The sequence below is a fragment of the Sapajus apella genome, unplaced genomic scaffold, assembly GCF_009761245.1.
Source record: "Sapajus apella isolate SASKATOON/1434 unplaced genomic scaffold, GSC_monkey_1.0 scaffold11, whole genome shotgun sequence".
Lineage (NCBI taxonomy): Eukaryota > Metazoa > Chordata > Mammalia > Primates > Cebidae > Sapajus > Sapajus apella.
Window position 1 is genome coordinate 8,891,316 of NW_022436951.1, and position 18,256 is coordinate 8,909,571.

Here is an 18,256-nt window from a genome sequence, read left to right on the forward strand (position 1 = left end):
TAAGAGATTCTCAAGAAGAAATGGTTAGAGGAGTGGCAATTAAATGGAAGCCTTTAGGACCATATGAGAAATGACTCCAAGACCACCGATGTCCAGACCACAAGACTCTCCATGGTGGTCTCTGCCCATCTTTCTCTGTCTTTTTTTCATATGATTGATGACCGCATGTATGTCTTTTTTTGAAAAGTGTCTATTCATATCTTTTGCCCACTTTTTTATGTGGCTGTTTGTATTTTTTTGTATAAATTTAAGTTCCTTAGAAATGCTGGCTATTAGAGCTTTGTGAGGTGCCTAGTTTGCCAAAGCTTTCTCCCATTCTGTACGTTGTCTGTTTACTCTGTTGGTAGTTTGTTTTGCATACAAAAACTCTTTAGTTTAATTAGATCCCATTTGTCAATTTTTGCTTTTGTTGTAATTGCTTAAGAACAAAGCTAGATACAACAGGCTAAGAGACTTCAAAGTATACTACAGGGCTATAGTAACCAAAACAGTATGGTACTGGTACAAAAATAGACACATGGACCAATGGATCAGAATAGAGAACCCCAGAAATAAGACCACACACCTACAACTACCTGATCTTTGAATTATTTTAAGGGTCTTATGAATGTGTTTAGCATAAGAAAAAGGCCAGAAAGGGATTTTTTTTTGTATCCCAATTTAGTATTTGATGTGTAACTTTCAGAGAGTATTCTAAAATCAAAATGGAGCACAAACTCAGTGATCTCATATATTTATGACAATCTAGAATGCTGGCATAGTTTAATAATCTAGTTTATCCTCTTTTGAATACCAATGGAGAAATGGAGGCTTAGAGAAGTGCACATAGCCACTTGATGCCAGGGCTATACATGGATTTGGTCCGTTGGTCCCCAAATCCTAAGTGTGTTAATTGTACTATACTTCTCTGAACACTCTGTACGAGTCCAGCCTGGGAAGTGTATTAGGATGATTTCATACATCCAAAATAGCACAAGAAAGAAAAGATTATGATTTCATTTTACCTCTGCCAGTGGCCCCAGTAAGCTAAGGCTAGTTTTCATTCTAACTCAATTTGGTTTGCAAATCACAGCAGTTAAACAAACTGATATGGTAACTGGATACTATCAGACCTGTTTGGTTTCAACAGGGCATTAGTCAGTCTTTCTGTTCTCATCGACCTGCCCCTTGTCCTCAGTCTGGTTTGCAGGCTTTAGGTTAGAAAAACAGGAATACAAATGGCCCTCCTCTTAAGCAATGAGAAAATGAATATACACAAAGGCAAAAGAGCATTAGGACTGGAGTAACTTACTATGTTGTCACTTCCATTCCCTCTTGCTAACAGAATCAGAGACTTTTTTGAAAATGGAATAGAAAAATCATGGATTAAATGAGTGTCTTCCTTTATTACTTACTTCAGCATATTACTAAATTTTATTTCCCACTGAATGTGAACATGCTCTTGACAAAAGAGTAATACTAATTTGAAAAATAAATTTAGAAATAACAGATTAGACAAACAAATGTAAAATTAAAAAGTAAAGTCTCATTTTATGCTTATGTCTTTTAAATCCCTGTTTCCTAATAAAAAGTACCCTTGTTTTAACTATGTGCTATTCCCTGGAAATTTATTTTGTCAGACAAATAGTTGCTTTTAGTGGAAGCTATTAGCATGCTTTCTCATTTGTGCTATGGCAAATTTTAAGTTTGTTGTTACCGGTTTTCTTTATGTGTTTAAGATGTGGCAGGAAAATAATGTTTTTAATTTGTACTTTTAGGAAGCTGTTGGCAAATGTTGCTTATTCCTGATAACCTAAACACATTTGATTTATGGCAGTATCAGAGCATCAATCTTCCCCTTGCCACATTGGCCCAAGTGTTTCCAAATTACAGACCAGTGTTTGAAGTCAGGTGACTTGGTGAAATCTGCCAATCAGAGGAAGAAGGGGGAGCTGCATTTTGGAGTCTATTTCTTCCGAAAAGCCTTGAGGAATTTTCTTTCCTCAACCACAGCCCTACAATCATGGCTATTCCACCATAGGCAGAAAGACAGTGTGGTCTTTTATCCTGCAGAGAGAAAAGCCAGATGAAAATATATCTTATAGCCAGGGACACTTTCTTGGTGACTTGTTTCCTTGGCCAAGACTGCCAATGAGATCATTGATGTAAGGATTCAGAGGGTAAAGAAAGATATTCTTTATCCTGTGATTACCAGAGATCTTTTTAATCCATTGGGAGCCCTCCCAGCTGGCATATTCTCAGAATTCAATGTTGATGCAACAGCTGCATAATGGCTATCTATGCCATGCCTGTCCCTGTGCTAGGGACTCATGGTTCAATGCAGGACAGGGCAGGACAGGCTCTGCTATCACGACAGTGATAGATAATCGAAAAATGGACAAAATCAGTAAAAGATGGTCTGCAGTTTAGCTTTCTGGGATGAAAACAGACGAGGACCTGAGACAGTTTACAAGACAGTTTACAAGACAGCCTCCTTTAGATCAGGTATTCCAGGAGGACCCCTCTGAGGAGGTGCCGTGGCTGAGGCATTAATAAAAAGAGCAGTAGTGGATAATGCAGAGAACAGAGGAAGGCACATTCAGAACATGGGAACCCCAAGAACATTGTACTAACCCGAGGAGAACCTGGGGATGAATCTGGGCTGACGAGCACAGATGTCAGCCTCCATCCCACCTACCTCAGTGTGAGCAGTGACCGACCATAAGACACCAGTCTGCAGAGGGAAGATAAGCAGAAGGGGTATGGCAAGCACTGGGGTTCGAAACAGACTAGAAAGCAAGTTCTAGAAGCCCAAGTTATGATCAGATAAAATCTGTATGTGGGGGAGGGGGTAGCTGCCAAAATCCAAGAGGTCAGCGTCAACAAAAGCAGCACTCCAGAACAGGCACATAAACTCTGGCTGTAGGTGACCCAGGCCCCTCAGTGTTTATCACAGTCCTAGGGAAGTCAGCAGCCTTCTGGCAAACCTGGGCTTCTGCACAAGGGGTGGGGTCGGAGAGGAGGGGAGTGAGTAGGGCCTGTTTAATGGCTATCAGGGGCATATGCTGAGAAGACGCTCAGTGATGGCTGCAGGAGGAATGGTGAGGGTGGGGGAAGGACAGGGTTTGCTCACACCCATGAGTCAAACCACTGAGCAGTTATTCAGTTTATTTCCCTACTCAAGGCCCTTGATGAGGGAGACACAGTAACCTATTCTGCATACAGCATCATAGAGAATACCAGGATTCTGAAGAAAAGGCGGAGAAGGCTTAGCAGCTTCCTAGGAAGCAGTAGGCAGGCCACTCTGCCTCCAGTGAATACTGATTTCTAAAGGGAATACCCACTCACCAGCAGGCACTCCATCCCCAGGGTCTATAATCTCCCCACAGCTGTGAGGTAGCAGTTATGATCCCAGTTTACAGATGGGACACCTGAGCCTCGGCGTACTTTGGTGACTGGCTCAAGGGCTCATGACTAGTGGGTGCAGAACTGGAATTCTCACCCAGCCCTGTCAGCCCTCAAAACCCTCACACTTCTATGCATGTGTTTCCTGACATGGGGAGCTGCTGGGGTGCCTCCTGCTCTATGGTGTGGAGAGAAAGCAGGATCCACTGGAACTAGACCTAACCCCTCTTTCTGACTGGATGCCTGGTACCTCCATGGCCGAGGGGAAGTAAGGGAGGCCTGATGCCAATGACTCAGAGATCACTTTTGCTTTTGCTCTCCATACAGTGCTCCAGAAACTGCAGTGGGGGCTTCAAGATACGTGAGATTCAGTGCGTGGACAGCCGGGACCACCGGAACCTGAGACCGTTTCACTGCCAGTTCCTGGCTGGCATTCCTCCCCCACTGAGCATGAGCTGTAACCCCGAACCCTGTGAGGAGTGGCAGGTAGAGCCTTGGAGCCAGGTATGGTCCCCAGAAAGGGAAAGATGTCTTCACACAACCTGGCAAGCCATGAATCTCTGTGTTACTGCATGAGTGTAGAAATCAGGGAAGACCACACTGTGTCCTGCCAATGACTGGCCTCTGTTTTGTGACCTCACCCTGTACGTGAGAAGCCAGATGGGTCTAACACTTTTGGGAGGTGAAAAAATTCTACAGAGAAGACAATATGTTATGGTTTTAATCACAACAGTTCCGTGCTGTGTTGCAACCTGCTCTCCCAATGGATATACTAGGGGGTTGGTATCCCTGCTGGAGAAATGAATACAATGGGATGATTTGAACAAGGGTGACTCTGTTGAGAGCTATTTATAGACAGAGCCCAACATGGCTGTCTGAGGCTTCTGCAGTCAGGCTGAGAGAAACAGCCCTATGTTTTCCACAGTATGTGTAATATTAGAATTTCATCTCCTCCATCTCTCTGATCATTGTACAAATGGTGAATGTGTGTGAGTGTGTGTGTGTGTGTGTGAGTGTGTGTGTGTGTGTCCTCTCTTGCGTGAGGGCCCTGGCTCTGCTGGGTCTTGGTTTTACTTTGGCACATGAAAACAAGGTTACTTTGCTGAAGTTCTTTGAAGCATGATGATCTTATTTTTCAACAGGCAAATGTTTAAATGTCTCAACAGCTAAAACATATTCCCAACTACATCCGTGAATGATAGAAAGAAGACCAAAAAATAAAAACGGAACCCCACATATTTGAGTGTGTCCAGGAGCTAGGCACTTTGCCTAGTAAAATTAATGAAGACAATTAAACCAAGTAAATGATACTTGGATGGCCTGGATGGTGGCCTTTTTAATCCTATTTTATAGGAGAAGAAATTGAGACTCAGGTAGAGAAACTTAGAGACACACAATGAGAAAATAAATGAAGTTTTAATTCGAACATAAGGCATTCACAACCAGAAAGATTTGATTGCCTATCTTTGATCCTGCTATGCTATGGAAATCAGCCCAATGGGCATTGAGCGAAAAGTGAACTAAGGAGAAAGAATGAATCAATAACTACTTTGAGGGGCACCTACTATATGCCAGTGAAGAGAAGGCAGAGAGCCCCAACCTGAGGCTACAGAGTTAGTGTCAAAGCCTGTGGAGGACTGAGCCCCCCGTTACTTACCATCCACTGGCCAAGCATCCACACTGATTCCTAAGTCTCTGGGCCACTACCTAGAGACTTCTGGGGCAGCAGCCACCACTGTCCCCTCTTCATCTTCCTTCCCCTGCCAGTTCTGGAGTATACGGAGAGCCTGCTACTCCCAGGCTCTGAACCCAGATCTCCACACTGTCCATATGTGCTGAGTCTGGCCTGGACCTGTTCAGGCAGCAGCTTCTAGGATCCAGGAATTCACAGAGGAGCTTAGATTGCCCTGTCAGAGAAGTGGCATTTGCAGGGGATCAAAGATTAGCAATCAAATCTTTTTGGTTGTGAAAAAGATCTATTCTTTATGTTTCCTCAATAGCTTCTAGGATCCCCATCAGAAGCCTGTTCCCTGAAGCACTTCTGCCACCCTTCTTTCTAAATTGCCCTGTTTTGAGCAAACAACAAAGTTGATAGAGTTCCCTCTTAAGCAGCAGTAGAGATAGAAAATATAAAAGTCAGTTGAGTACCTGGAGCTGCTGTTAAGGGATTGGGCATCTTTAGGTACTTTCCCTGCTCATGGTGCTGACTGTCATCCTGGGAATGTTCTAAATCCATTTGACAAACATCAGTCCGCCCTGACTACCCTCCATGGCAGGTGCATTTTAGCTGTGGGACCATCTCTACACCAGTGGTAGTCAAGCTTTAACATGCCGCAGGACAACCTAGAGGGATTGTCAACACACAGATGGATGGGTCCCATCCCCAGAGTGGCCAATTTGGGGATCTGAGGTGAGGCCTGAAATTTTGCATTTCTAACAAACACTCAGAAGATGCTGAAGTTGCTGGTCTGAGGAGCATTTGAGAGCTGCTTTTTTTAACCCCCTTTTCCTGGAAATTATTTGGCCAGGTGGTGCTGAATCTATGTACACATAGGTAGGTGTGCACAAGAATCCCAGATATGGAATTCCTCTCCCTCTCTCCTCAGATGGGGTTAAAAACAGATTGAATAAGTAGGGAAAAGTTCACGTTGATTCTCAAAGCTGGAATATTGTGAGGGCACTACATTAGTTGATTATTTCCTTTACTGAGCAGAAAAGGTTAATTGCATATAATTCTCCTGTTTCCTATGGTACTACACACGCACACTGGCTGATGTGATGGACATGATGTTTGCAAGACAACCATGATTGTCTTCTTGTTATTGCTGTAACCACACTAAAAACTAAGATTTTCAAAGTGCTTTTCAAAATACTCAAAGAACTTTTCAAATATTCTTGGTGAATTATTTTATTTCCTCCTAAAAACCTCATGAAAATGAGATAATGCATCTTATAGAATTATTCTAGTGAGCCAAAAACTTGACATGGTTAAGAATTGTACCCTTTTAGAAATCTGACTTGTCATCTTGAATTTATTTTGTGAGTATTACAGCCAATACATCTGAGTCTTGAGCAAATCCATCCATTTTATTACTCCTACTATGGACAAATTTAATCCTAAAACTTTATTCAGTGGAAAAGGAAGACTGAATCTCATTTTAATAGGCAAACCAGATTGTATTGCAAACATGTACTCCCCTTTTGGGCTGTCAGGGATAATCATTATACAAAATCTAAATTTTACATTTTTGTTTCTAAAAACTTGCTCCAGAAGACAAGATGCAAATAACATAATCTCCATTCTGGAATTTTCATTCATTTAGGTTTTTAAACAAAATTCCTTCCTTTTGACCTATTATTTAACATCAGACTATTTGGCATCTTCTGACTTTTTGTCTCTTCCTATCTTCAAGATTTGCTTTCATAATATTTCTGCCTCTCCTTAATTCTCGTTTCCCCATTGTTTCTCTAAATAGTGAGAGGTCATTGTAAGGAACCTGCAGGAATGCTATAAATTCCAGTGCAGATACCAATATTCCTCATAACACCGTACACAACAAAAATAACAGTACAAAGTTCTTCCCTTATCATTGAACATTGTAAGGGAAGAACTTCCTGACTTTTACCTAATCTTGTCACTGCTGTGTGTCAGTGCTCCAGGTCCTGTGGGGGCGGAGTTCAGGAGAGAGGAGTGTTCTGCCCAGGAGGCCTCTGTGACTGGACAAAAAGGCCCACATCTGCCATGTCCTGCAATGAGCACCTCTGCTGTCACTGGGCCACTGGGAACTGGGACCTGGTAAGACTCAGTTATAGATGCTTGTTTTTACTTTGGCTTTCTAAAAAAATAGTTTCTTGCCACTAAGCTTAAGCAAAAAATAAATAAATTAATTAAATAGCATGCATTTTCTTTTGATTACAAAAATAATCTATATTCACTGTAAATATTTAGTGCATTCACTGATTTACAGTATGTTTCTATATACTTTGGTTTTAGTATTCTTCTGCCATTGAATACCTCTAAGTCTGCTAAAAGTTGACCCATAGCTGCTATGGGTCTTGAGTTCAGAGGGAAAAGATCAAATACTTTCAAAAGAGACACGATGAAATATCAAAGTTATTCCAGAGGCACACAGCCTAAGAAACAGCTATTTTACACCCAGCACCTTGGATACTCTGGCTTGTCCTAGAGCAAAGGGGAGTTGCATTTGTGCTAAAGCTTTAGGTATAGTCGGACTTAGTGAGTTTCAGGCCTCTTGTCAGCCCACAGATCAGTTTGCCAGGTGGGTGGCCTGTTTGATGGAACAAAATAATTAAACTGTAAATGAAGGAAATGGGTATTATTCTCCGTAAGTTTGTTTATTTCATAAATAACACTCTATCAGTGATATTGAAAATAAAGAAAATTCTGGCTGGGTGTGGTGACTCACACCTGTAATCCTAGCACTTTGGGAGGCCAAGGCAGGCGGATCACCTGAGGTCAGGAGTTCAAGACCAGCCTGGCCAACATGGCAAAATCTTGTCTCTACTAAAAATACAAAAATTATCCAGGCATGGTGACACATGCCTTTAGCCCCAGATACTTGGGAGGCTGAGGCAAGAGAATCACTTGAACCCAAGAGGAGGAGGTTGCAGTGAGCCAAGATTGTGCCACTGCACTCCAGCTTGGGTGACAGAGTGAGACTCCATCTCAGAAAAAGGAAATAAAGAAAATTCTCTCCCATGGACAGATTCTGCCATCATTCTGACTTGTCTTATCCTGGGTTCCCTCTAAAATAGAGCCTCGAGAAAAAAATCTAACACTTTATTAGGAAATTCAATGCCAGGGAAGCAAGAGTAATAGGAAAGAGAAAGGAGGCAGAGAAGAAGGAGAATCAAAAATGAAGTAGTGTGTTACTAGACTGATTATCTTACCTAACTGACCATCGCTTGGTGTCAGGAGCAACTGATTGCTGGCTCTCACAGGAAGACTTCTAGAAACTGTGTGAACTACTGCGTGTTAGTGTATCAGATCATCTTGGCTGTTTTTCCAGGAATTTATCCAGGAAAAGGAAGGAAGAGTAGGAAGGGAGAAGAGTTATCCACTGGCTCCTGTCTCCCATGGATGGAGTCTCCCTTTAGAGGGCTAATACCTCCATACTTCTGAGCTGTCCAGATATGGGCACTGAGCCAGTCCCATTGTGTCTCATGTCTCACTGGCAACAAGAAAGCCCAGTCAGAAGCGGGGAGGCATGAGACATGGTGGTATGGTTTAGCTCTGTGTCCCCACCCAAATCTCATCTCAAATTGTAGTTCTCACATGCCAAGGGAGACAGCCAGTGGGAGGTGAGTGGGTCACTGGGCAGTTACCCCATGCTCTTCTTGTGATAGTAAGTTCTCACAAGATCTGATGGTTTTATAAGGGGCTCTTCCCACTTCACTCACCACTGTTTCTTACCTGCTGCCATGTAAGACATGCCTTTTCCCTTCCACCATGATTGTAAGTTCCCTGAGGCCTCCCCAGCCCTGTGGAACTGTGAGTCAAATAAACCTCTTTCATTATAAATCACTTAGTCTCAGGTATGTCTTTATAGCAGTGTGAAACCAGACTAATACACATGGCATGAGGTGACGGCCACTGGGTTGCGCTTTCAGAAAATTGGTTGCCATCTTAGCTGGGGCAGATCCTAGGGCCAGGAGCTGGGAGACAGGGGAGCCAAGATGATCTGATACACTAACACCACAACTACTAACACTTTTATAAAGTAACTTGTTCCTGTGCATGTAAGTTTTGATGGTTGTAATTACAACACACACGGGAATGCAGTATTTTGCCCAACATAATGCCCCCAGCTATTCGTAGGCTGCTATACTGTTTGTAATTTTCTTTCTTAATAGCTGCATAGTTGTACCGGCACAGCCGTGATTCACTCAAATGCTGTGTCAAACTGGCGATCTATTGGGAGTCAGACACGTGAGGCATAATAGGCTTGACTCTAACACTGAATTCACTTAGCTGTAAGAAGGATACAAGTAGGAATTATATTAGGCACAACAGCCTCACCTGTGCAGAAGGTTGCTCCCCAATGATACAATTTCATTAACTATCCTAGAATACAACTTCATTTGCTTCCTTGTCTGTCAAGCATGGTACACATGGGTAGCAAGAAATGAGAGCCAAAGTGCACACAGGTCACCTTGACACAAAGAAGCCTCAGCCTCAGTTTCTTGCCAATATTTTAAACTATTTTGGTCACACATGCCCAAAGCCACATGCCAACTCACAGGCCTCCAGTAGGGAACAGTCCTACGGTCAGGAATTTCCTGGTAGACAAGACAGTCATCATCTTTTGCATTTACCTTAACTCTGTAGTTTCCAAGGAAACCGTACTTCAAGGTCATTTTCTCTCCAAGTACTCTGAACCAGGACTAATGTTAACCCTTTATTTACAGTAATAGTCCATCAAGTTGATTGATCATATTTACTTAACAGTTGTCCCTTTGTTTGAATATTTATCTGTTGGCACCCAATAAATAGTTACCAGACTAATATTCACAGATATGAGCAAGATTTGTGTGCCTGGCATAGCCATGAGCTTCACAAAATTCATTATTAACATCAAGGCAGGAGTGGCCTTCTCCAGCCACATGGGCCTGAGGAGAGGCCATGATTACTCCTGCTAGGCCTTGCCCCAGCTGCCTGGATGTATTTCAGGACTAAGCTCTTCATAAATATCTCAGAGCTCTAAGTATCTCTGATCAAAGCAAGCATGACCTCTAAAAGAGAAGACGTGATATTATGTGAAGTCATAAAAATGCTGTAAGTATGGACCCATTCAGGGAAACAATCTCATGGAAGATTAAAAATTGTGAGAGAAATGTTTTTAAGTCTCCCCTTGGAGTTCCAGTTGAGTCTATCAAGGGTGGACATGGGTTGAAGCTCCTTAGAAGAGTGTGTGTCAGGAATTCACCAATTGTGCAGAGCAAAGAATGGGAGGCAGGGGTGGGAGAGTGGTTAACACCTACCAGACCAGCCTTTGGAATCACTCATAACCTCCATGATCTATTATTAGGTGAAACTACACAAGCTATGGATTGAACATACACGTTTGCCTTTGTTCTCAAAATTCCACTGAATAGACAGAAGAGATAAAACACGAACAATGACACAAGCTCACAACGACAAAGATGGGGGCAGGAGACAGGGACAGAGAGATGGCTCCATACCATTTTGGAATCTATAAAATTACGCTGATTGATCTTTAGCTCCCCCAACAACAAAAAGAAAATTAGAATCTAGAAACAGACAGCTAAACTTCCAATTGACTTGGCGAGTGTGCCAGAGGAAAAAAATAGCAGAGTGTGGTGGCACACACCTGTAGTCTCAGCTACTTGGGAGTCTGAGGTAGGAGAATCACTTGAACCCGGGAGAGGGAGTTTGCAGTGAGCAGAGATTGTGCCCCTGCCTTCCAGCCTGGCGAATAGAGCCAGATTTTGTCTCAAAAAAAAAAGTGTAAATGTTATATTTTATGTTTTATATATTTTAGCTCAAAAAATAATAATTTAAGAAAAGAGTATATGTGGTCATTTCAGGGACATTTTCTTACATCCTGAAGAATCTTATGTAAACTGCTTCCACAGGCCAGCGAATCTCCCTCCTGCCGCCAGGTGGGCGACCATGACATTGCAGTGGAACCTTATGGTTAGAAGGGCTTGAGAGGACGGCTATGCACAGAGCCGGGTCTGCTGCTGCTCTACTCCTTCCCCAGCCTCCATGTTCAGCCCTGTCTCTACCCCCATTCCGCATTCTCATTATGCCACCGGGGTCTTTCCCTCCCACTTCTCTTTTTACCCAATGCTCATCTGTCCTAGTAACTCCACCTGTTTTCTTCACATCCAATTCCCAGCCCCAAATCAAAATTAGTTCAGACTGGGCACCACAGCCCAGATTTGAAATTTTATTCTGCTTTGCTTACAATTCAACCTCCCTCCATGTCTTTCACTCCATGTACTCATGATACAAAGATAAATATTTGGGTTGGGAGTTTTAGCTAGAACCAAGGGTATGAACCCCATGGGCAATGCCTCCCTCATTCCTGTTCCTCTCTAAGTACATGCTTCATTCCAATCACCTTTTCTGCCATCTGGTTTTCACTTCTTCTACTTGGCAGGAAATGTGGCCACCAACAACACCAGAGTTTTCAAATTTCAGCCTTAGATGGAATCTCTTGCTGAGTCTCAATTCAGATTCCCAAGGAAGTGACCGATTGGCCCAGCTTGATGCAGGGACCTTCCCTAGTCCAATCAAATGTGGACAGATGGCTGGGTCCCACAGCACTAACATTGGTTTCTGGAGCCCAGTGCTGTAGCCACGTGATGAGAGGCATCCGGCCATTCTCAAATGTGTGAAAGAAGAGCACGTTCTGCAGAGAACTTAATAAATTCAGCCAAATTTAAGCCACACAACCTACAGCATAGATTCTCTCTAAAGTCACATCTCCAAATTCTTAGTGCCTTTATTCTATGACTCCTTCAAAAAGGCTTCTGGTTAATGAGACGTTTCCGTTTTTGACCACAGTGGGGTTGGAGGTGCTCTACTGGTGTTTCCCTGGGAGTCGTGGGGAGGACTTCTGACTCTGTTCACCCTCTCTTTCAGTGTTCCACTTCCTGTGGAGGTGGCTTTCAGAAGAGAACTGTCCATTGTGTGCCCTCAGAGGGCAATAAAACTGAAGACCAAGACCGATGCCTGTGTGATCATGAACCCAGACCTCCAGAATTTAAAAAATGCAACCAGCAGGCCTGCAAGAAGAGTGCTGGTGGGTGAATGGGTTTGCTCAGGGAGAAAGAGATCTTTTCACAAATGTCATCCTGCATGATTCAACTTGCAACAGTTTTACATTTCTTTTACTGAACAGAGACTCTTAATTTAAAAAGGCAAACCAGTAACCCTGGGAATAAGCTCTCTGATTTGGTGAGGTTTGAATATTAACTCTTGAGAAAGTATCCCATTCATTTTTCTATTATTATTATTATGTATTGACTATCATAAAATACCATTTTCTATCTCTAAGCATGTGTACATTGATGTCATCCAACATGGATGAGAATTACTTCCATGCTTTCAAAGATGTCTTGAGAGATATCCCAGCCTTTCTCGGGAACCCAGTCAATTGTGAAATAGTCCTCTCTATAAATCTAGTACCATTGTCTTAGGCCAGGTTCCTCAGAAGCAGGCTCGGGTGAAAATGTGTGTGCAAGGGATTCATTAAGTAAATATTTCCAGGGAAGATCATTAAGGGAGAGAAAGAAGCCAAATGGAAAAGGGAGGAGACACAGCCATGATGCCTTCTGAGAAACCTGAGTCCTAGCTTCAGCCCAGTCCTGCAGGCAGCTCCAGAGGACAAGTTACACCCCCAAGTTGTCTGCTCCTGAGTCAACAAGCTGGACATCCACACTCCCACGCTCTCCAGCCATTGGCCAAGGGCTACCCCAGGAGAAGTGAATTTGCAGGAGACTCTCTGTGTGAGAGACAAAGGAGCTCCTATAGGCTGAGTGGGTTCAGCCATGACCTGTAAGGTCTGTTAAACTGATAGTTTGGGCTTCATTGACATGTAAACTTTCAACGTTAAATTAAAAACAGATAGAAGAGTATATTCAGGAGCTCATTAAAAGAAAAATTTGATAGCCCTTCATGCCAGGAGAAGGGAGAGAAAGGCTAATGCCCATATTTTTGACTTGGGCAGCTGAGTAGATGAAGCTACCATGCGCTGAGAGAGGAAGCCCAACAGGGGCTTGGGAAACAAGGAAGGTAATGAGTTCTGTTTGGAACTTGTTTGTTAAGGAGTCTGTAAACCATTTAGGAGGGGTGTCCTGTGATTCGTTTGCTATACAGGCGTGGAGTTCAGGAGAGAGATCTGGTCTGGAAACCCTGATCAAAATGCACTGAGCAAGGAAATGCTTTAGGTATGATTATCACATGTAGCTTCTTACTGACTTGCGCTTAAGGGTGGCTTTCACTGGCCGTACTTGAAATTCCAGAAGAAGCTACCTAGAGCTCATTTTCAAAGGTGTTATTAATGTCTTCCAGACTCTTGCTTCTCAAAATGTGGTCTCTGGACCAGCTGAATTGGCATCTCCTGGGAGATTGAGGCTCTCAGGCCTCACTCTAGAACTACTGAATTAGAATCTTCATTTAACAAGATCCCTGGTGATTCACATGCATATATAAGTTTGAGAAGCACCTGGTTCTAGACCAAGGCACCAATTTGAGACTCTTTTCCTTTCATTTCATCACCTTCTAGGGTACTATACTTTAAATTGTTGAGGCTATAGAATCCCTTCTATGTTGTGTTATTTTTTATATAACTGAAGTAGCCACTATTTGATCATGCCTAGTGTTAGGGCGTGTTATTTTGAATTATATGTAGGTTGTCTTTAACTGTCCTATTGCTGGACAATACAGTCTTCAATAATCAAAACAGAGTTAAATGCATAAATGGCAGTTTCCATCTTGAAATTTCACACAGAAGAGACGGTGACCAATAGTTGGCTGGCAATTGATGTGCTTAACAATGAGTTCCACTCACTGACAATTATCAGGGCAACAAAAGTTAATTACTAGCTTCTTTTGAAGGCAGAGCCATGCTACTTGCATAGAAGAGGAATGAAAGAGCAGTTGTGAGAAATTCCTTAATTTAAGAAACCAGCCACCCACGCTGACACATATAATTCTCTAAAATTCTTTGAAAATATTCATTCATTCAATGCCCAGATTCTTGTCAGTCAGCTGTCTCAACAAATATAACATACTCTTAAGTATATTTTGTAATATCAGGTATGAATTCATGTAAGGTTTGGTTTCCTCCATGTCATTTTACTTCTTTTAGAAACCAACTGAAGTTTTCATGACTTAAAATCTAAATTGGAACTACTATTTCCATATTAGGGCCTACAAAACCCTTTCCACGTATCTACTTGGGAAAAAAAATCAAGAAAATTCATTTACCGAGTATCAGCTTTATTCTCAGCATTATATTCATATTGATTAAAAAGCAAAAGCAAAACCTTTAAGCCTACTATTCCTGGGGTGGTTTTGATGTTGTTGTTGCTGCTGCTATTGTTTTTAATTTGAGGAGGGGTAGAAAAGGCAGGAAAAAAAAAACAGAAATAGTACTTAGATCCGATATTGATATAAATGAACATTTAAGTCGGTAAATTTTCTACTAAAGGATATTCTGCCAGATGAATAGGATCTCATTCATTCACTTATTCAACAAAATATTATTGATCACAAGCTGTCTCAGAGAAGTGCTAAGAGCTGAGGATAAAGACATAAGTAAGATAGTTCTTGGCCTCAAAGAGCCCAAAGTCATGGAAACTGTGCTTGTCAACAACATTAAAATTGTTTTTCAAGCTTCTTTGGTGAACAAAATATTATCGCCTGATAACACAGCTGACAACAAAGACACAGGCGTAATAACCGTCCCTTTAAGTTTCCAAATGTTGTTTCTGTTGAACCGGCAGAGGCAAATTGGGATCTCCCCTCCAAGTTGCCCATAATTATAAGCATTGCGTGTACTTTGGAAGTGGAATCCAGTTGACTGATGAACGCAACAAGCCTTTGTTGTTTCACAGCAATAGGGAGAGCTTATGTAATCAAGCCCTGTCATGATGTTGGGCTCACAGTCATCATCTAAATGATCTGCTAAACATAGTCCTGGAACACAGACTGCCACTGTAGGCCACTCTCATCCTCCACTCTTCCTTCCGGTCCGCCACTCTCAAACAGTGGGGTTCCAGAACATGGCATGTATCCAGGCTCCATGGACTATTGAAAAGCAAGGCTCTTGATCTCATGGTTTCCAAGAGCATGTGAGGATTCCAGGCTTGGTTGAGTCTCTTTCAGTCATTTGGGCATTGACCTAACCTGACAAGTGGACCTCCTGTGTTGAGCCAAAGAAAATGTTCTGGTCGGAGAAGACCTATTCATGTGATCTTCTCCTGCCCTGTCAACTGTCCAAGAGATTCATTCTCTGAGGCAAAGCTTGGGAGCTATTGAGACAACATTTAATTTCCAGCAGCACCATCTGTATACCAGCTGTGTGATGTTGGGTCAATTGCTAAGCTTCTCTGGAACCCTCAGTTACTAAAAGAATAGACACACCCACACTATTGATTTCTGCGACAATCAAATGGTATAGTATATATCAAACATTGCCTAGTATGTGGTAACTGCTTAATAACTTGTATCTGTGTTTTTTCTAATTTCATGGAAAAAGGGGTGTATTAGCTTCCTCGACTACAAGCACACATATTCATGCTGCCATTAGCAAACCTATCATAAACTAAGTGACCAAAGATAACAGAAATCTATCCCCTCCCAGTTCTGGAGGCTAGAAGTCCAAAATCAAGGTACTGACAGGACCACAGTCATTCTCCTGGCTCCTGGTGGTTGCCAGTCATCACTGACGTTCTTTGGCTTACAAAAACTGAACTCCAGTCTCTGCTTTCATTACCACGTGGCGATCTTGCCTCTCCGTGTCTGTGTCTTAGCATGGCTTTTCCTCCTCTGTGTGTGTATCTGTCTCTGTGTCTCTTCTCTTTTTATAAAACACCACTGGTGTTGGATGAAGCGCCCACCCTAATTCAGAGGGACCTCATCTTAATTGACATCATAATTCTATCTGCCAAGATCTTATTTCCAAATCAGATCGCATTCAGAGATACAAAGGGTGAGAACTTCAACTCTGGTGTACATTTCAAAGGATCCATACAGTTCAACCCACAACAGGGGCAAAGACTTTGGGGCCTCCTAGAGGTCCTTTTTATTATGGCAGACACTTTTGAGAGCTCGAACTTTAGTCCTTAGTAGAAAAGGCTCACACTCCATTTACAGAGCAGTTCTGGAGAGCGTGATGCTGTGTCTGAGTGTGTAGCACAATAGCACCTGTTCGGAGGTGGAGACAGAGAGGACTCACGTGCTGCCAGAAGAAGCTCTGTGGAACAGTGGCTGCCAGCTGAGCCTCCTGCTTCCTCTGTCTTTCTCCTGGACAGCAGCCCCAGAGCACTCACAGACTCACAGCAACAAGACTGTGGGGCAAAGAGCCGCCCCACCTGTACCCTCTCCAGCCTCCATCCACAGAGACTTCAGGAGAGGCTGGCTAAGAAACTGGGGCGGCTGTGTGATACTTAGACTACCCTGCCAGTGGGCTTCCCAGAGCCTGGGAAGAAAGCCTTGCCTTGTTCCGATCAGGAGCACACACATGTACAGCTCAGGCTCCATGAAGAACACCCACTCCTCTGCTGGGATGTGGGAGATGAAGAGCTTGAAGGGATAACCCACAAGAGGCATGCTTGGTCAAAACACGTACTCTCTGAAGTTGGATTTTGAGGAGAAATTGTAAAACAAAAAGAAAAACAAGACCAGGCGCAGTGGCTCATGCCTGTAATCCTAACACTTTGGGAGGCCCAGGCAGGCAGATCATTTGAGGTCAGGAGTTCAAGACCAGCCTGACCAAGATTGTGAAACCCCCGTCTCTACTAAAGATACAAAAAATTCGCAGGGCATGGTGGCGCATGCTTGTCATCCCAGCTTCTCAAGAGGCTGAGGCAGGAGAATCACTTGAACCTAGGAGACAGAGTTTGCAGTGAGCCGACATCGGGCCACTGCACTCCAGCCTGGGCAACAGAGGGAGACTCTATCGCAAAAAACAGAAACATGTACTCTCTCTGAAACTTCCAAAGGTGTCAGGCAATTTCCTGTGGGGTTTTAAGAGAGGCTGGGTTTTTGTAAGAGGCTTAAAAAAGAGGCCTGAAGGAAGAAAGATGAAGACTGAGGTTCTGGGTTCTAGGAGCATTATGTTACCAATTCCTAAGAGCACTTACAACTTGAGCACCAAGCGACACTCTGGAAGCTAACAGAAAACATTCATTTCTTCACAAAAATAAGGCACAATTGAGAGAATACGGAGTTCTGAGGAGATAAAAAGTGTTTTTTGCCTTTATGATCTAAAAGTGAAAAAAGCATAGAGAGGCAAAGATACTGTCACAGATTCGGGATGGAGAGGTTGTTATTTCCATTTCTACCTTTCCTGGCTATTCTATTTACAAAGGACAGTGGCCTGTTTATGAAAGTGCTTTTCTTCAGAACAATGAATATATTTTCTCTGTAAAAGAGAAAGAAAGATGAGAGCTCCAAGAGGCATTCAAGGGAAGCATAAAACAATTTCACTTTCTAGACAAAAACATCAGATTGAATTTCTTTCAGATCCAGGACCTGTGGGCCAGTTGCCATCTGAGTACCACCCATACAAGTGTGTGGAGTATCGTTCAACCCAGTGTGGAGTATCATTCAATCCCTAAGCAACCCAGTATCGTTCCCTGACTCGTGTATGAGAAAAGCAAGGCCAAGAAAATTAAGGGACATGCTTGCCCAGAGCTAATTAGAGGAGAACAAGGGTTAGAACTCAGATGACTAATTGTATACGTACTCTGGGAATTATTTGTACATGTCACCTGCCTTCATCTACGTGGTAAAGTTCTGGAGGGCGGTGATCACAGTTTACACGTCTGTATCCCTCACTCGTTCTGGAAGCACTGGTTACTTTGCTGACTGATGGTTGGCTTGACACTGAATAGTATGATTGATGAGAGCATGAGCTCTAGCGTTAAGACTGCCTGTGTTCAGATCGGGCCATGCCATTTATCAGCTGGACAACCTTGTACAAGCTCTTGAGTACTTGAGGCCTTACTTTTGTGGTTTGTGAAATGGAAAAAAATGCTTGTTTGCTAGCAGTGCTGTAGAGATTAAATGTAGTGAAGCACGGAAAACCCTGCATTCAGCTACTGCGACAGCAATACTGCACAGCACAGCACCCCGACACTCAGGGGTTAAAAC

The 18,256-nt window shown here is 42.9% G+C and overlaps 1 protein-coding gene across 2 annotated transcripts in view; it reads left to right on the forward strand.

Annotated features, from left to right (window-relative positions):
- The window catches only part of ADAMTS12 (ADAM metallopeptidase with thrombospondin type 1 motif 12), a 362,056-nt gene that overhangs the window by 340,576 nt on the left and 3,224 nt on the right, over positions 1-18,256 (forward strand). For both annotated transcript variants that reach the window (XM_032279004.1, XM_032279007.1), the window contains exons 21-23: positions 3,712-3,888; positions 7,037-7,180; positions 12,017-12,176. In XM_032279004.1, the coding sequence (XP_032134895.1) occupies positions 3,712-3,888; positions 7,037-7,180; positions 12,017-12,176 (481 nt within the window). The remainder of the gene's footprint in view (positions 1-3,711; positions 3,889-7,036; positions 7,181-12,016; positions 12,177-18,256) is intronic.